The following is a 21,982-nucleotide window of genomic DNA, read 5'->3' on the forward strand; positions in this document are numbered from 1 at the left end:
AGGGGGACAGGCAAACAAAATGACTTTATTTGTCTGTGAAGAGGAGTGAAAACACGAAGGTTGCTATTCCAGGCTGTCCATGGCTTGAAATATAGACACAGAACAGAGCACTAAAAATATTTTGCTCAATTTTAAGCTGCCAGGGACTCGAGTGGGGCAGCAGAGCTACGCTAAGATTCACATGGGTTGTGAGCACGTTGGTTTAGGGAAATAAAACCAGTTTTATTCACTGTGTGGTGTTTATTGCTCTGGCACAGAGAAGGGAAACACCCCAGCTGTGTACACAGAGCATCTCCAATGTCCCCCAGGCATGCAGAACAGGAAAGCAATGCATTAAAGATTTCTGTAATCGCTGAGTCTCCAAGAGACACAACCCAGCTGAGAATGTGCCTTTCATAGATAGACTCTAACAGACAAGTGTGTTATGTGGGCAGGGCATAACAAGAATAAACTGCAAAACCATTAGAAAACAGCCTCAAAAGCAAGGGCAGTGCACAACAATGAATAATTTTAGAAAAGGTTCAATTTAAAAAAAAATTTATCAATGAAAAGGTATTAAAAACCTTGCTGGAAACAGGTTACACTTAAAAAAAAAATCTGTGGAAGAAAATGTTAGACCTGCCTTATTAAAAAATCTACCTTAGAAAAATCATTGCCAGCTCTTAGTCCATTTAAATGATGAAATTACAGAATTTTTATGTTGATGAACTGAAGATGACAGAGAAGCTGAACACTTTTACAGACCTCAAGTGACCCAGGATGCCCTCCAAGGCTTTTAGAGCCTCAAAATTAGTCTTGCCAGTTTGCAGCAGGGACATTCACTGCTTTTTATGTTAGAGAAAGCTGTAGATGGGCAGATTTATTACTTAGTCAGACACATAAACACAAAAAGTTATTTAAAAGCTTCAGATTACATTACACTGCTTTATTTTTATATGTGTTTATATGTTTATACACACATAAAAATAAACTCTGGGAATGTGGCTACTTGTAAAATGGTGACAGAAGGTCAAAAAAAAGTATGAACCAGTAATGACCAGTTCTGAACACCAACACACACAGGCTGCAAATGCCAACACTGAGTATTTATCAGGTATCTGAAGCCCCAAGACCAACATTTCTCAACTTATTTGGAGTCACCCCAAGTATTTAAAAGGATGAGATACACAGGAATTTTCTTCAGAATGAAGATGTGTGGGCAAGGGCAGACTAAAAGAGGCACAGATTTATTTATTAGCACAACCTCCAGTGTGTTCTTCCCACCCCAAGAAGAATCAGCTCTTGAGAGGATTTCCAAACTCATCTCTCCTGCAAGGTGAACAAACCCCACAGGAAATGGCCACAACATGCCCTGACTTTCTGCTGAAGGCAGGAACATTTCAGGGGTTCTCATGGGCAGATCTGGACTCCTTGGCAAATACAGATTGTAAAGTTCACTCACAGTGACACCCAAACAGAAGCATCTGTTTCATTCATTTTACAGCTCATAAGCATAAAAATAAGTCAGATTTGAGGAAGATCAAGAACACAAAGTACAACAGGGCCCAGAGAGAAAAGGGAAGTTTGCAGATCTCTGACTATTAATAACCTGTTCTCCACAAATAGAAGCTGTTCTCACAATTAAAAATAAAGTTCATTTCAATCGTTTGCCAGGATAAAAAAATAACATTGAACGAGGCAATTGTGCTTAACTTACATATTCAAAACACTACAAGGAGAAGCTCTTAAATTAAAATCTATTGACTTTGTTCTTCTGCTGTCCAAGCAAAGACAACAGATCCAGTGGACATTTCCTTATGAACATCCAAGCAAAAGATGGTTCTGGGCATTATTAATCTGACTTGCCATCTGTTTCAATAAACTCTGCATTTTCACCTGTCCAGACAGACAAAGCCATTTAAAAATACTACAGGAAAGAAAGGCTGGGAGCTGCTGAGGCAATCACCTCCTGTAAGGAATGGCACAGACCCAGCAGCAGCAGCCATGCATATGAAATAACCAGGCCTCTGTGCAACTGCTGCCTGCAGAAGATGGCACAGCTTGTTTTTTAAATATGCAGACAGGTAAATTAATCTGAGGGAGAAATTAAGTGAAATCAGCCTCCAAGATAGAGAAGAGTCCTGCTCATCACATCAGGTTTTTACAGCTAAAAGAAAGCATTTTATGTTGTTTGTAAGGTAAATCTCTGTGCCTGTACTTCAATAAAATTCACTCATATAGATGAATACTCAGCTGAGGACTGGGCTTCTCCCATATCCAAAGATTTTGCTGCTGATACCCAAACCAAGTCAGAGGAACAAGGCAGAGTAGGGAAACTCATTGCACACAATTCATTTCACAAACTTCAGATGAAATTAAGGGCAATATTATCACATAGAATAATTTAAAAGGGATAGGGAAAATCCTGTAGAATAAACTAATATAGCACTTGATAACTATTTTCTTCCTTTCATAAAAAATAACTACAGACATAATAATTTTACTTTGTTCTTTCTCTAAATGCAAGATAAATCACTAAGTCTTTGCTCTCTCAAACTGCCTCCAATAAATCTTTCATATTTTTACAGTCCTGGATCACCAGGCAATTTGGAGCTTCCAGGAATGCAAATCCTGCAACAGGTATGAGGCAAATCTGACTTATACAGTCAGTCATTTCCATCATCATAATAACAGAATAATAATGAAAAAAACACTGTGCACAGACACACAAAATACCCCCATTTCCAACTCATTTTTTCTGCTTGCCATCAACATTCCTTATCACATTAAAAATTCATAAGATCATTAAACCCTTTAAAAACTTAAGTAGAAGAATGTAAAGCAGAACACATTTTTTTCCTCCCTGTGATAACAAAATATTCCAGATTTTACAAGACTTGTCCCAAGTTTGATTCAATTTAGTTTCAAAGCTGCTAAAGAAGACAAGAATTGGTGTAGAAGTCTATTTATTGACTAAGACCAATGTATTTGACTGAGAAGCACACATTTTCCACTTCCAGCATGAGAAAACCTGGCTGGCCAAAAATAAAGACATGAGGCAAAATAGGCATTTCCAGGGATGAACAAACCACTCTGAAAGCAAAGAAAAGTTCAAATACTGACCCAAACTGCCCTCTTTTGTGGATTTTCTTTGAGTGTTAATTCAAGCACAAATCTGGATGCTAAGGAAATGCAATTTTGTCACATTGACTCTTGCAGAAGGCAACAATCAAACACAAAACCCAGCACAAATGTGAGCATTAATCAATGTATAAATTTGCTCAACATCATCACACCTACACACTCTGAACACCTCAGAAAGCTTATTTCTGCATGTCTCAGAAATCACTTTCAGTAAGAATGAGGAGCAGTTGCAAAACTGGGAAAGAAAAAAGCACAACATCATGTTGTTTTTCATCAATGCAAGCAATTTGTTAGATCTAGAATGAAAGGCACTGGAACAGAACCCATTGCTCTAGGCAAGAGTAAACCAACATTGTCTGGTGCTGAATTTCTTTCCAGATGGAAAGAAATTGCACATGAGGAAAAAAAAATACACAGAAGGCATCTCTTTCACTGTAGGGAAGAATCTGCCAAAGGATTTCCAGGAAAATAATCTGGTGAAACCTCCTTCCTCCAACTGCAATCCTGTGACACAAATTCAGCTACAAATTTGACTTCTAGCTACATCACTAAGTAAAAACCTCAAGAGCTCAAAAATTTCCTCAATTTGGACTTTAGATACACCAAATAAAGCAGCTGTAAACACACCTGCATGTGCAATGTAACCAATAAAAGGATTATCTGTTCTAACTCGGTTTAAAGGAGGCAAACAAGTACCAAGGGATTTTTCTCCCTTAAAACAGGTCTGACAACACCAGCAGTAGCTTCTCCTGGATTTCCAAAGGGCAGAGCCTGCACCTCCACTGAGCTCCATGGAGCTGGCTGGGAATTGCCAGAGTGGAAGAGCTGTTTCTCTGGAAGTGGAGTTAGCCAAGAAAGCTCTTTGGCACGCAGGGAAAGCGCCTGAGAGCCCCAAGAGGGTGAGCAGCAGCAATACCTCTTCCCTTAGAGCAAATCTATAAGGGAATAAGAGCTTCTCAATAACCTGCAGTGCTCAGTTTACCCAAAAAACACAGGTTAAATCTTTCCAAAATGAGAACAGCCCCTGCTGCCCACATGAAGAGCAGCAGCTGGTTGAGCACAAACCCAGTGCCAGGGTGGCACCGGGGATGAGGGCTGGATTCCTGCTTGGGAGAAGTTCCTGGAGAGATTGACCCCCCATATAATTGCTCCATTTTACCCATAGGAACGAAGTGAAATGAACTGAGGAGGGCAGGCTTTACTGTAAGTCATTACCAGCAACCACAACTGTCAGAACAATTCCAGTAACTTCCTAATGGACTCTATCGGCATTTCCTCAAATTTTACATCTGCAGGCACTGCCAGCAGGCAGGGCAGGGCTGCCTGCATTATTTCCCCTGGTTTAAAACATGGGATCTGGATGGGACCTGTACTAAAGGGAAAAGCCCTCCAAAGCAAGCAACACAGGCTGTGCTATGTGACACTGACCTGACTAAAATGGAGCTCTCCCAGGATAACCTGTCACGGCTGATTTGTTGGGTACACACAGCCAGGAAATGCTCAGCTTACAACAAACACGACCTGTTTGTAGTCTGTGCTGTAACAAAATAGATTGTATCACTTTTCTAGCTCAGTGTTTTTTGACTAAAGCTTGGCAAAGCTAAAGAACTCTTCTACTACTCGCACACTCCTAAGTAACAAGGAGAACACAAAGGGGAATGTATTCTACAAGAGCCCCATCACATAAACAACTTCATAATAAATCTTTTAAATTTCCAATCCAGCTACCACAGAAATGAAGTGAGAGTTATCCCTAGGATGACAACCCAACTTTGATGTAGTATGAAACCCTAAAATCCACACTACAGGCACATGTTCTGCTCCCTGACTGCATTTTCACCTGCTGTGGTTTTGAGGGTTTTTTGGGAGAAGCTCTGTGGCTTTCATGCAGGACTTGGCTGAGGGACCTGATTTACAACTCTCTACCTGCCTGTTAATTAAGTCACAGAAAATGATTCTTAAAGCTGCACAGTTAACTATGCAACATAACAAACACTTGTGGTTCAAAATGTAAAGTGCACACTACATTTAAACCACCCACAAGCCAAATCCAGGATGCAATTCATTAATGGGTAAAGATCTCAGCATTTTTCTTCTGACCCAATTTCCCACAGTTCTCAGGGCTTTCTGTCTGGGACTGAACAAGATGCATTCTTCTACAGAAGTGCAACTACACTGGATATAAACAAGTCTCTCAAGTGAGAGGAAAACACTCTGCATCTTCCAAATCACAACAGAACTAAGTCCTTGAAAAGTTCTAAACAGAACTCTGTTATTAGGATAAAATAGGGATGCTTTAAGGGTAATTTGGATCTAGTTCTGCTTAGCATCATGGATTTCATAGAACACAAAGATATCTGCACAGCAGCCAAGAAGGAGGAGAACCTAATTCTGATGCATTAGGAGAGGTTGAAATTAAATAAAACTCAAGAATGACATTTATGCAGTAGTGTGGTAACTTTCCAGAGATACACTCTGCATATGAGAAAATGGAAATAATCACTATTTAACATACCCATACACATCAATTTGAGTTCAAGAGCTTGTTTATACTGGAGGATCCAATAGCAAATAATGAGCAAGCACTTCTGGCCCTAAAGAATAATGAAGTGCACAGCCACACTGACAAAAAAATGACATGCTGCATTAGAATAATAAAAGTGATTCTCAGATTGCACAAAAGGAATTCTATAAAACTCCACAATTGTTGATTCTCTTGAAAAGCTGCACCTGCTTTTCAGAACCAACCCATGCAGGAAGGATTTCAGCACTCTTGAAAGCCCTAATTTCAATACAGACCTTGGAGGGGGGAAGCTGTCCTAGTTAAGAAACAGTGTTGAAAGGAAAGCTAAAAACAAATAAAACATGCATCAGCGACTTGTTTATCTCTGAAAGGAGCAAAAAACTTCAGAAGAAACCACAGTGCTCTGAAGTTTGAAGTGTGGCTTTATATCCTTCCCCTTCTCCAGATTAAGACCAAAGTGCTGTTTCTAAGGGGAAGCCCAGAACCAAGAACCGGAGTTTTTGTCTCAGTCACTTTTTTTTCCCTTTATACATTCATGTAATCTTTCACTCTGTGAGGGTTTGCTCTTTAGCTTCTGCAAACATTCATAAAGATCTGCAAGAGTTTCCATAGCCACCTTCCCTGGGGTACATGGAATTTCATCCATAAACCTTCACTTTCTGTACAGATGAAAAGCAAACAATGAGCTTGAAGCTCTTAATGTCAATGTGGCTGCACCCTTTGCCACCTGGGTAATTCAGTTTTGTACTGGAAATTACACAGGAAATTTCCAAATTAAGTTTTGTGCTGTGTGTGGTTTGATGTTTTCATTTGGTGTCCCCATAAATATAAACATAAACATAAATATGTCACAACACTCATCAGTGTCAGGGAAATTATTGATTACAGTATTGTTAAAGCAATCCAACTATCAGGAAAGCTTGCAAATCAACACTGAGACACAGAAGCTTTGGTTTAGTGGTTTGGGGCAGAGGGTTTTTTAAAGTCTTTAAATACAGCACAGGAAGTTTAAAAGAAATAGTTGATTTTACCCTTATGAAGCTCAAACTATATTTAGAGTCAAAAACCTCGCAAATCCTGAATTGCTTGGCTGATTTTTATGATCTTTTATTAAGTTATTTATAAATAATAATAATACCCAAGAGAGCATCTTCCTTCATTGCCTGGAAGCTTTGAACCTCCCCAAAATTCTCATTAAACTCCTTCAATAGCTTGCTCATACAGTCATATAATTACATATAGTGAAGTTTCTCCTTTCCCAGAAGACATCAATTGTCTCTGAACATCTACTATTAAAATAAGAAAATGATTCTCAGGCTGGAGCTGCAGTTGAGTGTCATATTCAGTCTGGGACTGTGACAGGGAGGCTGATCCAGCTGATTCCAGAGTGGCCTTGTGTCCCTGTGCCATGAGTCTTCAGGAGACAGAGGTTCTGCCAGCAGCTTGGAGATAAAACCCATTCAAGCCCAGACAGAGATAAGGCTAAAGGAAAGAATCACTGATGCAATCAAGAAAACTCTGCAGCAATAGCACAGGAGACAGAGCAGAAAGACAGAGCAGAATTGTATTTTGAAACAGGATTACAGGAAAAGCTGTTGTGCATCCTTAAGTAAGCCTTTGCAAAACCAAAAATCCTCCTTTGCTCAAATCCCCTCTTTGAAAAGCATTTTCTTTGTGCTGCTCTCAGGCAGAGCACAGAGCCCTGCCCCAAACCCTGAGTTACTGAGTGTAAGGTGATTAGCACAGCCATCCCAGCACTGGCACACACTTTCAATGCAGCCATTTCTCAAACTTCCTTATTCCACAAACAAAGAAAACAAGCCAATAGTGTTTGGGAAAACAGTGGCACACCATTGCCAGAGCTCTTGCAATTAATGGCCAGCAGAAAGACATTTTAACCTAGATTCCCCAATCCTCCTTGCACTGTAACTTCCAGTTCAATGGGCAAAGTGCTGCAGCCCTTCTCCAGCACTGCACAGCACCAAATCCAGAGCAAATCCTCCAAACCAGGGCCATGCAGAGCTCCTCTGTCCTCCCAGGGCAGAGCTGTTGGGGTTTTTTTTTCAGAACTGCTACAGAGCAAAGATTATTCATCCCCAAGTGCTGCTTCAGTTAAAATCTGCATTCAAATTAAGAGAATGGAACCAAGAACACCACATTCTGCTCTGACATGAACAAAAAATAAGTTTAATTAAGAGGCAAGTTTGGTAATTAAAAAAAACCTCTTACTGGGCCTGACTAGAGTGGAGCTCAGCAGTTCTGAGGCTGCAGAGCAGGCAGGCAGCAGGCACCCAGGGAAGAGGCTCATCACATTCCTCCCTCCCTGCTGCTTCCCCAGCCACCCTGGGATGGAAAAAGGAACTGGTGAATTTGCTGCTTTTCCTGCATTCTTTCTGCTTCCAAGAGAAGATGAAGGAGATGAAGTGGTGAATTGTGTGTCAGCTGGAGCAGTCACTGCCCAGGCATCTGTGTGTCCTCTGCAGCTGGAAATCAGGGAGGGGAGGGGATGAGAAGGGAGGCAACCACATTTCCCTGCTCTTAATCCAACCCTGAAGTTCCCCTGAAATCCACAGGAACAGCAGCAGCACAGTGAATGGAAACCAGGGCAGGCAGAACAGAGAACAGGGACAACAAAAGGAAAAGAAATTCTATGAAGGTAGAAAACTGGCAGCTTTCTCCCAATAGATCAAATCACCTGTAATCAAAAACCCTGCAAGGTGTCTCTGCATCTCGTTGAGCTGATTTCCCCCTCCAAATCAGTGCTGAAGTGCAAATTTGTAAGGAAAGACAATATTTAGAGGAAAAACAGCCAGCAAGTCACTCCCTCCACCAAGATCTTGCCTGTATCACCACCAAAGTTTGGAAGCAGTTTTCCCGGTGATTATTCTCTACTGAATGTGCCCATTTCTACCCAAACAACAGCAGGAAATTTGAAATAGTTCTGCTGATAACAAAATGCCATAATGAAAGCAATGAAAGTGTTCAGTACTCCAGAGTATTCCACATACATGAAGCACTGCACAAACATTAATTTCCCCCAATCATCTCAGGTACTTATTATTAATTAGCACCATGGCACAACTGCTGCAGGTTCCTGTTATTTCTTCTGCTCACTTCTCTTATTCCTCTGTTCTTTCCCATGCAGCACATGACTCTCTGATTTGTTTGCTCTCCTTCAAAAAAAGTTTCTTACAGACCTACTGTGGCTCCCTGACCCTCTCAGTGACAGTTTTAAACATTTGAAGACACACAGAGGTGTCTGAACACTTGCAGCAGGTTCATCTCATCTACCTGCATCACTCATTCATGAGACTCCAGCTAAGAGGATTTTAAAAAAATTTTACTGGATAGATTCACAGGCTGCATAGCAACACTCAGCAGAAACATGCAGTCACCTGACAAAAATTAAAAACACAGCTAATGATATCTGCACCACACAGGCACCTGCTTCACCACCAGCCACTCATTCTAGAAAGGGATAAATGACTAATTTTTGAGTGCTGGAGCTGAGTAATAAAGTAATAGTTACACAGTTGCCCCACAATGACACAACTGGTGTGTTTTCACTTAGTTTTACAAGGAATTCATCACAGGAAATAACATCTGTAATTTCAATCTAATCTTCTGAAGATTTCATCTATTTGTACACAAACTCATCAGTACTCCCTGGTATCACTCACCTATAACACAAGGGAGATTTTCACTTGCATACATACACAATATTGCAAATTTAATCAAGGACATGAGTTCCTTCTTTGCTGACTTAGACTATAACTCATCAATAACTGCAGAATTTCTCAGGGCAGACTCTAAGTTAACAGGATTGTTTCCTCTGAGGCAGCACTTTTCAGAGCAGTTTTTAAAATGCTAAGATAGATCTATTCATCAAAATTGTTTTCTTTAGATGGAAAATGGCATTAGAAGAAAAAGGATGACTTGTTTGTACCCCTGGCCAAAAGTACACAAACAGAGAAGATTAAATACCTTTAGGGAATGGCACAGACCCAAGAAAACAAGATTTCAAAAATGAACAGCAAACATGACCACACTAGATTGATATTTCTTTAGGTATCTGGCATGCCAAGAAATCTGAGGTATTAGGTAAAAATATTAACATCAATACACAAAAACATCTGCCTGCCAACCTTATTTTAATGAACAGGGGTTAATTTTTTTTATTTAAAAAATTAGATGTTACCGTTCATCTCTCCAGCAGCTGGCAAAGCTATTCTTGAATTACCTGTGTAGATTCTTAGGCAGGAAACTGAGTGACTTGGAAACTTCATGCCTGCTATCCACAGCCAGCAGAACTTCTGGACAAATCTCCTTTCCCCACAAAGGGCTGATTTATAAAATGGACTGAGCAGCAGTGCAGCCTTTGAAAGGAGAAGATCACGATGTGTTTTGTCTCACCCTCCCTGTGTGGGGTGCAGGAGTGTGGGTCCCCCCTGCCCCAGCTCCTCTGGGACTCCAAGGTGGAAATCCTGACACAGCAGCCAGCCCCACCCTGCCAAAGGGAGGCCAAATGGATCCAGGATCCTCAGGGTTTAATGGAAAGCCAGGTACAGGCAGGGTTTGTGCAGCGCTTTTTGTCATTCCCTCTGTGCCTAATGTGTGCTGGAACTTTTTATTCATCAGCAGCTGGTGCTCCAAGATTTTTCATTTCCTCTCCTTTTTTAGGATAACCTACATGTATAACATTAAGAGGATCTTTGTGGTGCTCACAATGTGACACAGAAAGGGACAGATTTAGGCAAAAAGCAGAAGAGTTTCCTGTTTCTCCTCTTGCTCCCAGTGAGATACCCCACAAACAATCCCACCCTGCAGCTTTTGAGGAGCATTCATGGGAAACACAGCCCAGAGAAATCCCCAGTTTGTGTTTATCCTGTCTCACATGCTTGTGCATGAAGGAAAAGGCTGACAGAAGAGTCTGGCACTCAGCAGTGGGGCAGCAGTTCACACATTCTGTTATCAGATCATGCAATAAATATGTAATAGGTTGAAGTACTTAATATAATAAATCAAGCAGGGTCAAGATCCAGTGAATGCTCCAATATCTGATATGAATATGTAATTCCTGAGCAGAATTACACTGCTTTGGAGGATATAATAACACATTGTAAAGTTTATACTCCTAGGTCTGTTCTTCAAGTTATTTTCATAGATATCAATCCACTGAAAATATTTGGATTTTTACTCCTGTATCTTGTAAATACATTCATCATCTACTTCTGTCAATTAGGCTGGCACCAGGATTTACTGCACTACAAATATTCAGCATCATGACTCACACAAAGCTTGTCAGTTTATCCTGGGAGCATGTTTGGTGTAATTTGCCAGCTCCTGGTGATTTCTTGGGACCTTTTCTTAGCTTTTACAGCTTTTTGGCATGAATAGCTCATTAACTGCTTTTTCTGAAGACAAATATGTTGAAACTCTCTAATAATTTCTTCTGCCAGTATCTTTTTCTGAGCTTGCTGATTCTCAATTCAAAAGTTTTGCAAGCTTTGATTTCTTGCCAATGTTGTCTTCTCCTTTTACACTGGATTTCTTCACAGTCCTTACAGTTATCTCCACCTTGCAGAGTATTCCATAATTAGTTTTGGCCCTGTTTACTAAAGAACCCCAACTCACACTTATTTCTGGTTTTCTTTTCCTCAGTGTTGTGGTGGGTTTTTTCAAGTCTTAACAGTTTCAAATAATCACACAGATGGTTTTAAACTATTTCTAAAACTGCCTTAACTTTATTTTTCATGCATTTTAATCCTATAAACTGCAGAGTTCAGCTCAAATTCTGAAGACATCTGCCAGATGTTTGCAAAATGCTGTAAGTTTTCCTCTCTTAATTTTTGCAAACTTTTCAAAATAATGCACTCAGGGCAATATCAGTTTCTTAGAAGGGTATTTTACAACTCCAGAAATATTTAACCATTCTATTTCCAGATCATGCTTAAAAGAAATCCTAATTCAAGTTTTAAAATCAACTAATTTTTAAGTTTTGAAGGTATTGCAGGAAATCGAGGATGAAGTGGTGATAAGCCACAAATGAAAAAAAATTGTTTTAATTTCCTGTGAAAGTTTTTTTTGCCGTTCTGGCTGTAAGTTTAAACATAAGAAAACCACATGTAATTATTTATTTATTTGTTTGTTTTAAATGCAAGCCTGCCCTCTCGTGTGAGCCTGAGGTTTAGCACAACTACAGGCAAGGAGAGAGGCAGGAAGACCAGAGCTGTCTCCTGAGTTTAAAAACCACAAACCCTCCAGTTCCTTGCTCTCACCTGTGCTGCTTTCACTGAACAAAGACACAGAGCAGCTACTCAGAGCTTAATGCCCTCTCTGCAACAGGAATAACAACAAAGTGCTTTCTATTTGGCTTGTTGTCTGCTAACCTAGAATCAATTTGCAAATATTTAAGTGCATAGGTGATTTTGGAATTGATCTCTTCCATCGCTTTTTGTCCACATTCAGTAGGGACAAAAGGAGAAAAGGTTTTTGTTTGACTGACAAAAAATAAACAAACCAAAAGAGGGAAACCCAGCCAAATCATGGGAGTTTCTGTTTTGTTTCTCAAACTTTACCCCAGTCAGAGTGAAAGGCAGTCTCTCTCTCAGACTGAAAGTCTACTCTCTTGGGAGGAGGAGGTCTGAGTCAAAGTGTCTTCCAAAAGCCCCTGAAGACAACACAAAACTGTCACTGACGAGATCCTAAAGCCCAAATCACTGACACTACCATGACTATTATCTACTCACACAGCTCACACACAGCACAAGCCATAAATGTTTGACCAGCTGCAGGAAATTCTGATGTCTCACCCCCCCAGGAAAGTCAGGCACTTCCAACAAGCAAACAGAAACACCTACTTCCGAAGGTGCTCGTGCTCCTTCAGGAACAGTTCTGTTCTTCTGTTGTTCACGCCAGACCCGCTTTTATACGACCTAAAATCCAACAGAACACAACCTCAATGAGAGCTGTGAACTCAAGGAGCTTCTTTTGCTTTATTCAGAGCACAGACACATGAGCTATGCCAGGCATTCTCTCCACCTTCCCTCTCTGAGGACAGTCCCACACCTTTGCTGGAGCAAACACAACTTACTCGATATCTTTCCGTACTGATCCCAACAGGTTCTCCCTTTCTCGTATTGCCAAGAAGTTTGCTTTGGTTTTGTGGAATTCGTGTGTGTAATCCTGTAATAATAAACAGATATCCCAAAATTAGGGTCCTGAGGTCAACTGAGCAACACAATACACTCACAGGACGTCCAGCCACCTTTGAAATTCTCAGCTGTTCTCTAATACAAAGAGCAAGACCAACCTAGGAATTTAACAGCAAAAACGCTGGATGTTAATGCAAAGTATTCTCAAAACTCACTGCTCTTGCAGTAGTTGCTAAATTTGATGGCTGCAGTTACAGTTGTGGAGGGAAATCCACAGCAATTCCTTCTCCCAGTTTCAGATATCCTCACCTTTCTGATGAATTAGTCTGTGTTGAAATCTCCCACCAGAAGCCCTAATAAAACCTATTTATTTGGTGTGGTGAAGACGTTCTTGAGTTTATTTGGTTGTTACACCAGAATAAAAAAACATCTGAGGACGAGTTTTATTTTTAAGTTGCAATTTTACATTTCAAACCATTTTAGGCAGGTGGTATTTCTCAAAACCCAAGCTAACTGCCAGCTGGTGTGCACCAAAACCATTGTAACCATTCAGACAAATGCTATTGCTTTTCACACTGTGCATGGACTGTACAGATACCAAACAGAAATCAAACTGCACATGATCTGCCAAATAAAATATGCATTTTAACAGTCCTATACCATGAAAACATGGTTAATTTATAGCACTGACAGGTAATTTTAACCATCACATTTCCTCCACCTCCCTTGAGAAGCTCAGGAGCTTTTACAATCATGTTTTCTGACATGTGATGTTCCCTTACACACTGTTACATGACAAACTCCAGAGACAAGGTAATTCATTACATCTCCCCTTTTGCTATATAAAACCCACCCACATAAGGCAGCACCCCTTTTATTATTCTTTCTCAGCTAGTACTAGTCACCAAATGACATAAAAAGCACATTTTTTTTTCAACCCAGAGTTCAGGGAGTGCCTGGAGAGAAGGAAAGTGATGGAATCAGTGGCATTCACACCTCCTGGTGAGACACTCCAGCATGCAGTGATACCAGCACAGATAATAATAATAATTTTAGGCAAATAATGAACATGAAGGCAAGGGGAAGGCCTGTTGGTTACCTGCAGGATGTCCCTGTGGCGCTGCAGCGTGTGCATCAGCGCCGCGTTCAGCGACGGCACGCCCGCACTGTTGGTGTACTCTGCCATCTTGTCATTTATCCCAGTCAGCTGCAGGAGGAAAAACACCCCAGAAAACCTGAAATGGATTATTCTTGCAAGAAAACTACAGTGCACAAGCTGAAGGAGGTAGCTAGACGTGCACACCTTGTCTAACACCCACACTCGGATTTCCTAATACGCATCAGAGAAATGCGGATTGTGATATCGCCTAAGTGCTGAAATAAACCCAAAGTAACTCAAGTTACCTTTCCCAGAAGTTGCTCAATCTCCACAGCCATGGTCTCAAACATTCTGTCCTGGCTTGATCCATTTAATAGAGGAGTTGTGTCAGAGCTAAGGAGAGGAGGAGGGGCAGTTACTAAAAAGTTGCATCATTTCATGAAAGCCAGAAATAAGGAAACACTGGTGACAGGGGTTGGAAAGCTCCACTACACTCAGGTTTTCTAGAGATTAAAAAAGCTCTGAAAAATTACATTTGCTTATTGTGCATGCCTTTAGCTGTTACCTGAGGAGATGACACAGTATCACCTGCAGGAAATACCACCTCTCCTGGTCAGAAATGCCTGACACCACACACTGCCTGGTACCAGTGTCCTCCTCCCCACAACTTTTAAGCTTGATTAATTTATTTACTGGCAGGAGGGAGCACTGCACTCTTAACATGTTACTCCAGCAACATAATCACACCTTAATAACACAGTGTTAGGACAACCCTCTGACCTATTAAGCAATCACTGTCATACAGAGCAACACAGACCACAACATCTATCACAATTAGTTTCACACACCTTCCTTATTTGATTATAAACTTAAACCACAAAGAAAAGTCACATCTCAGACCAGCCTGCAGTACTAACAGTGGCAACTAACATCCCTTAAAGAATGCTCTGATAATCTGCCTTGAATAAGAGAAGTAAGTTTGGCACAGGACAGCAAAATAAATGAGAACAATCAGATTACGTGGTACAGAGGCAGAAACAAAAGTGAAACTAGGATGTTCAAGAATAACATGATCTTTGATGAGGTGCTCCCAGTCTTCCACAACTGTAAATTAAGGGAGAGGTACAGAATGGATTCAGTTATTAAATTAAATAAAATAGAAAAATATCAACACACACACCTAAAGCAACAACACTCACAACTGATACAGTTAGTAAGCAAGGAAAGGTTGTAAATGGACACAGAGGTTGGAAATTCCTGTTGTGGAACTGCTCACATGTGGCTCACAAGATAGACTTGAAGAGTTCTAGCAGATTAATTCTTCAGTCAAACATCTGATCATTTATGTGATTAAAACAAACAGAAACCACCCCTGTATATACACAGACCATGTATACATACACACATCTAAAAACACATGTGCAGCTCCTATTATTCTCATCTACACTGTCCCTGTCCACGGCAGAGGGGTTGGAACAAGATGATCTTTGAGGTCCCAACCCAAGCAATTCTCTGGTTCTGTGATTATTACTCACTTCAGCAGAAAGACAAGATGAAATAGTCACTGGTTTTGAAGAGAGGGGTTGTTCCCTGCACAGCTGCTCAGTGCTCCAATTCCCTTAAAACTGAGATTACAAATAGCACACCAGCCCTCCTGGGAGGGCTAAATTCCCTTAATACCGACGTCCCTAAAAACCTCCTCTTAGGTTAATACAAGGAAAACTCGGAATTAAGCCAGCATAACGAGCATTAAAAAGCTCACCCAGATCCCACACAGAGAGAAGTTTAAATCCAGCTTTCCCCAGTGACCTGTCACCCACAGCCCGACTCACACACATCACATCCAGAGCAGCACCAGCAGCAATAAGTGCTAAAAGCTTCCCAAGAAACCAAGCACTGAGAGCCACAGGTGGGACCAGCACTCAGCAAAGGATAAAACCGCACCAAGCACCACAGGCAGCGTTTAAAACATAAAGAAACGGGTTAGTACCTATACCTGTCGCGTCTTCCGTCTCGGCTGCTGCTGTAGCTGGTGCAGAGCTTGCTGAAGGACACCAGCTTCAGGTCCAGCTCGTTCTCCAGCTGCCTCGCCTGCTTCCTGAGATCTGCGCGGGGCGGGGAACAGTCACAGAACAGAAACCCGCGGGGGACAGGGGACCCTCACGGGGCGGGGAAGCGCTCCACCCGGCAGGAGGGACACCCTCAGCCCCTCACCCGCAGCGCCGGGAGGGGCCGGCGGGGTTCATTCAGCAGGCACCGGCGCCTCATGGCTGAGGGCCGGCACCGCCCGCGCCCGCCGGCTCCCGGGAGAGAGCAGAGGGGCCCCGGTGGCGGTCTCGCCCTGCCGTGCCCAGGCCATGCCCGGCCGGACCCCACAGCCGCCCCGTGCCCGCCGCCCCCCGCCCCACTCGCCTTCCCAGTAGTTGCTGCTCCCCGCCGCCATCTTTGTTGTCCAACGTCAGCGCGGGCCGGGCGGGGCAGAGCGGCCGGGGGGGAGCGGGGCAGGCCGGGACGGGCGGGCCTCCCGCGGCAGCGCCGCGCAGCGGACGGGCGGGGAAGTGCAGCTGGTCCCTGTCCCGATCCCCGTGCCAATCCCAATCCCAATTCCCCACCCCCGATCCCCATCCAAATCCTGCTTCTCCAGCCCCGACCGCCATCCCAATCCCGATCCTCATCCCCATCCCGCTTCCCACTCCTCTCCCCGCTCCCGCTCTCTCGGTCCCGGCCCGCCCCGTTGTAAGGAAAAACGAGGGAACGCACGTGGACATCAAAATAATTTTATACAGATTATTGATCTCGGTATACAGGTAAAAAACAGGCGGCGGCGGCTGAGGGCAGAGCCAGGCGCAGCCCCCTCCCCTCCCGCTGCCAGGAATCGGCGATTCAAGTCCCTTTGAAAATGTACATTGACATTTATTTGAAGGCACAAGTGCACGGAGCGACAGCGACAGGGACGGCGCCCGCGGGGCCCGGCTCCTCTCGGCACGGATGGACGGACGGACAGACGGACGGAGCGAGGGCACGGGAGCCGCTCCTGCCTTCCCAAAGTGCCCAGGAACAGCCCCAGGGCTTGCAGAGCTCCAAGCACGGAGCTGGAGCCAGAGCCAGGCACCTCCCTTGGTCCTGCTGCGTAGAAAAGTCTCACACGTTTGCAAAACATCTCGAATCCACTCACCTTAAATAAACACACCTACTCCCACGGCTAATTCCGAAATGCACTCTGAGGGAAAGGGCCAGTTCCTAACAGGACTTATTGCTACAGGGACAAAGCAGGGCCAGCTCTGTCCATCACCTGCTGCCAGAGCAAACAAAGCCCAAATCGAGCCCTAAGAGCCATCTGCAAACTCGACTTTAAATAAAACCTACTGTGGCTCTTGTTAAAGGAGGAACAGGTCAGAGATGAGGAAGGATTAATGCTACTGTGTGCTGGTGTCCTGCAGCCTGATAGACGTGGATAAGGGACAAAAAAGGGACCAAACCCCACTCCTGGCTCAGCACAATGAGCTGGGAACGGGCACAGAGATGTTCATGGTTCCTGCACAAGGCATCCAGGGCAGCTCTTTCACAGCAGATGTGGGACAGGAGAGCAGGGAATGCTCACTCATCTGTTCCCAGCCACACCTTGTGTTTCCTGCAGGAGAATTCCCTGTGGAACAGGGAAGGAGGGGCACTGGTGTCTGAGGGTTCTCTCTGTCCCTGCACAGAACCAGATGATGACCATGGCAGCACAGCTACAGCTGGCTCTGGAAGGGCATTTCCACAGGTAGGGCTGGAGAAGCTTCTGCCCCAGAGGAGAGACCAGGTCAGAATCCTGCACAGCTGACCCCATTAGAATTTTGGGTGCAACCCCTCCACCCACAGACAGCACGTGCAGGTTTCACCAGTGGACAGCCCCCAGGCCTCTGGAGGACACAACAGCTCAGGGCAAACTCAAAACCTAAGGCTCCTGCACCCCAGAAATCAGGTCAGTGGGGCAAGAATTAAAAAAGAAAATGAGCAGCAAGAAAATAAGTGCCTATTCTAACCCCAGCCTTCTGCTTCTGCAGAAAGCACAGGAACATCAGAGATACATAAAGGCTTTGCAAATCAAATATTTCAACCTTTCTTTCCTTCTGGATAGCCCTTCTATTCCCCACAAATCCCACGTGTTTTGGGGATTTGTGCTGCAGCTCCTCTTCCCAGCCTCCTGCCAAGTGCTACACAAGAGAATTTGGCTGCTTTTCCCTTCTCCCTCAGCACAGTTCAGCCCTTCCTCACTCCCTCCACCCCAGCTGCAGCCACACACACAGGTGGAGCTCCTGCTCCACACTCCAGACATGCTGCAGGAGCAGAACAGAGCCAAGCCAGGGAGAAATTTGCTGCCTGCCATCACCAGAGCTCAGTGACTAAATGGTACTTCACGGCAAATGGTGCAGGTTTTCTCCAGAATTTAGCACCAAAGTTGGGCCATGGATGCTCCCATGGCCTCTCCCTGCTGCTCCAGTAATGCTCAAATACAAAGCAGTGGTCATTTCATGTTTCAGAGATTTCATGTTCCCTTCTGAAGAGTGGTGGATTTGAGCAAAACTGATCAGGTTTTCTACAGATCAGTGAATCAATTTGCTTAGAACAACCTTCCAGCTGCTCTTTCAGACACTGAGCTATTGGAACATGAATATGAGACCCCAAAACCAAGCCTATGACACAAACAACACAACCAGGGTGACAGGGATAACATTTCTTTGCTCCCCAGAAGCCAGGAACAGCAGCATGGCAGAGCTGGCAGGCAGAGGAGCTCTGGCAGAGTTCACTGAAGCTCTGACTTTCTCTAGCTCACATCAAGAGCAATGCCATCTCCCCCAGCCCTCAGGGGAGTCACTCCCTCAAAGTAGTGACACATTAGAGGTGCTCCACAGCCACTGCAGGTCACAGCAACCCACGCTGGGAAAAGCTCCAAGGAACAGCTGAGAATCAAAGATTTTTTTTTTTTTTTGGGGCTTTTTCTGAGGGCTGCTCTGCAGAATGTGGAGTCACATGAAGGATCTGGCTTCCCCCAAGCATGTAGTGGAAAATGTGAAATGAAAACAGGTAGAGAGTCCTTTTTTGGAGTGCTGTGACCATGACCCCGTGCAGGTCTTGGGGCACTTCCCCACCATCTGCTCCCTGTGCTGAGATGCTGGGGAAATGCCAAGAGCTCTGCTGGTCACCAGTTAAAGCTGCCTTTCAAACCTCATCATATCAACCTCCAGATCTTGACCCAAAAACGTAACAAACCATGTCCCTATCTCAGAAACAGCCTCCAACACCCACTGAGTGCCTGCACACAGGAACAGAGCAAACAGAGGGAGGCTGGGAGCTGCCACCCACCCCTCTGGAGGACGCATCCTGAAGCTAACATTTCAAAAACTGAACCACAGGGATCGCCCCCCACCACCGGGTCTGGTCCATGGGAACCTCCTTTCCTGCCCTGGAGGTGTCAGTGTTTGCTGGAGTACAGTGTTTCTTCTTCAGTGTCTGTTTCATCCTGGAATTCGTGGCTCAGGAGGGATTTCTTGGAGCCCGTGGACATCATGCGGATCTCGTCCTCGTAGTCGTCGTGGTGCTGCCGGAGGCGGTGGAAGCCATCCTTGTGTCTGTTGGACTTGATGGAGCACACACACCAGATGATACAGGCAGTGAGCAGCAGGGCAGACATGCTGGCACCTGCCAGAGAGAGGGCAAAGTTAATGCCATGCTCCCCCATGCCAGAGGCTCCCAGGCTTGCCAGCATCTCTCCTCCCTCCTGCAGCCACAACCACTTTCTTCACTGTGACCCTGCTCCTTCCTCCTAGGCCATGGAGGACAGGAAGGCTGCTCCCAGAACAGGACACACTCCATTTTCTGTGTTTGAAATCCAGGAGATTAGCACTAAGCTCCACTACAGAGCACTGGATCTAAACTCCCACACACTCTTCCCCAGCAGCTGCCACCTTAAGAAAACAAAATAATCTCTTCATGCTTACCTGATGTCACACCACCTAAAAAAGCCTTGAAGAAGCAAGATCTCCTATGCACACAAGCTCTCCCCATTTCAGAGCTCTCAAAGTACATTTTGAACCTTCCAAATCCCTGCAAAACACTACCTCCCTCCCTCCTACCAAGCAGAACCAAAGGCTGTTGGATGAGTTTGCAAGGACAAAAGTGTGTTCAGAAGGGAAAGCAGGAGATGGCTTAAGCCTGCAGGTTGCTTTCCCAGTCCAGTGGAGAGTCTCTGTCAGCATGAACTGGTATAGAAAGCAATGCTCAAAGCTCTGATAAAAAAGTATCACTGTACCTGCCACAGTTATAACCAGCTCTCTTGGTAGTCCAAAAATCCTGTTTTCTGTGTCAAACACTATGAACACAGAGCTGGGTGCATCATCACGTACAAAGACCTGCAGAAAGACATGAAAGGTTAGATCAACTCAGAGCTTGGGGATCCAGGTAAGAGAGACACTTGTCTTCTGCCCTGGTCAAAGAAAAGTGCCATGGAAAGAAAAGGTACTTCCAAAACCACCCTGCTGTGCTGGAAAGTTGTATTCAATCCATTCTGTGAAGGCAGAAAGCAGCTCCTGATGGCACCTAACCAGCAGCTAAACACAGGCACAGCCAGGCAGAACCCAAACAGGGAAGATTTTGTGTGACAGGGAATGGGGGAACATCTCCAAGATGGACATTCACATACCTTGACATGTTTCTGCTGGTACCCACTGGCTGTTGCATCAATGCTGTGAAAACCTGGAGCCAGGAGCACGTGGAAATAGCCACCTTCTTTAGTAAAGACCTTCAAGCCTTCATTCAGAACAATGGTAGCTTTAGAAATTGCCCTGCCACTCTTGTCTTGGACAATGCCATGCACTCCCTTATGGACCTGAAACAAAGCATTTCAAACATTTCACGTTCTGATCCAAGCTTACAGTGCATTTGTAACTAAAATGAGATCTATTTTCCCTCTAAAATACAGCCCTGACCCTCACAATAAATAACAGTGCAAGGCAACAGATATTTAACTTGTGTCACTTGCTGCCTCTGCTCAATCCATTCCTCACACAGCCTAAATCATGAACATCAGTAATTACACAGCACCAACAAAACCACAAAGACTCTCCATGCTGCTCTCTTCATCTCCCCCTCCCCACCACTTCACTCCCTGCCAGAATTTCCTCCCACAGACTCAGCTCACCTCCACAAGCATGCTAAGGAGAGATTTCCTGTGCTCTGCCCACAGGCTAGGAAGCTGTCCAGCATGGGGGAAGTAGCAGCAGCCAGTATAAACAGTGATCTCAGGACAATGACCAAATGTCACGCTGAAATCCTGCAAAAAACAAAACCACAGTTAGGAGGAAAGAGGGATTAAAAAAGCCTTGCAAAGTGCAGCTGGAGGGAGAGAAGATTGACCTAGACATCAGGATAAATACGTTTTTTATTGGTTGTTTAGCAGAGATGAAAAGCCCTGTGCCATGCAGCAGTACCTTCATACTTCCCAGGTGACTGTGCCATTCCGAGCCACGGATCACTCCACCAGGAATATTCTCATCTGTGAGAGCAAAACCACAGCTGTCAGCCAGAGCTGGCCCAGCAGAGCCTGCCACAAGCTTACAGGGGCTTGAAGGATTCAATCAAACATACCTGACTTATTTGGACAGCCTGGCTGGCCCAAATGCATCACTGGGTGGTTGTTTGCATACAGAGATGCCAAATACTTCAGTGTTTCTTTGTTCTCCACTGCAACAGGAAAAGTGAGACTTTGAGCATGCAACTCTCATTCCCTGCAGGGGCAGATTCCCATTTTAACCCCATGATCCTGTACTAAACAGAGATATTGTTTCAGGAGCATTCCTATTTCCTCTAACAATAAGGGGCAGTATCAAAAGCAGATTTTATACTGGTTCTGGCAGAGGAAAGGTTGCAATACTGCATAGAAATTGTAAATGTTCTGATCCCTAGCTGAACCCTGTGAGGTTTTATAGATTTACTTACAGACTCTCAACCCCACACACAAAGGGCTGAACACAAAGGAGGCTACAGAACTCCACAAGCACAAAAAGCCCTTAGAGCACATGGTCACATGAAACTCTGCAGAGA

At 44.0% G+C, this 21,982-nt stretch overlaps 2 protein-coding genes across 3 annotated transcripts in view; both read right to left on the bottom strand.

Moving 5' to 3' along the window:
- Positions 1 to 16,386, bottom strand: part of GOSR1 (golgi SNAP receptor complex member 1) — a 28,280-nt gene extending 11,894 nt beyond the window's left edge. The window contains exons 1-6 of one of the 2 annotated variants that reach the window (XM_033078311.1): positions 16,313 to 16,386; positions 15,897 to 16,005; positions 14,206 to 14,293; positions 13,901 to 14,008; positions 12,741 to 12,832; positions 12,508 to 12,582 (exon numbers count right to left, since the gene is read on the bottom strand). In XM_033078311.1, the coding sequence (XP_032934202.1) occupies positions 12,508 to 12,582; positions 12,741 to 12,832; positions 13,901 to 14,008; positions 14,206 to 14,293; positions 15,897 to 16,005; positions 16,313 to 16,343 (503 nt within the window). In that variant the 5' untranslated portion in view covers positions 16,344 to 16,386. Of the gene's footprint in view, positions 1 to 12,507; positions 12,583 to 12,740; positions 12,833 to 13,900; positions 14,009 to 14,205; positions 14,294 to 15,890; positions 16,006 to 16,312 lie in introns of both variants that reach the window. The other variant, XM_033078310.1, reaches the window with a different exon arrangement.
- A 275-nt stretch (positions 16,387 to 16,661) lies between these two features.
- Positions 16,662 to 21,982, bottom strand: part of CPD (carboxypeptidase D) — a 28,168-nt gene continuing 22,847 nt past the window's right edge. Inside the window, exons 16-21 of the mRNA XM_033078084.1 lie at positions 21,527 to 21,622; positions 21,370 to 21,434; positions 21,081 to 21,212; positions 20,583 to 20,768; positions 20,193 to 20,292; positions 16,662 to 19,582 (exon numbers count right to left, since the gene is read on the bottom strand). Coding sequence (XP_032933975.1) covers positions 19,356 to 19,582; positions 20,193 to 20,292; positions 20,583 to 20,768; positions 21,081 to 21,212; positions 21,370 to 21,434; positions 21,527 to 21,622 — 806 coding nt within the window. The 3' untranslated portion in view covers positions 16,662 to 19,355. The remainder of the gene's footprint in view (positions 19,583 to 20,192; positions 20,293 to 20,582; positions 20,769 to 21,080; positions 21,213 to 21,369; positions 21,435 to 21,526; positions 21,623 to 21,982) is intronic.

The sequence above is a fragment of the Catharus ustulatus genome, chromosome 22, assembly GCF_009819885.2.
Source record: "Catharus ustulatus isolate bCatUst1 chromosome 22, bCatUst1.pri.v2, whole genome shotgun sequence".
Classification (NCBI taxonomy): Eukaryota; Metazoa; Chordata; class Aves; order Passeriformes; family Turdidae; genus Catharus; species Catharus ustulatus.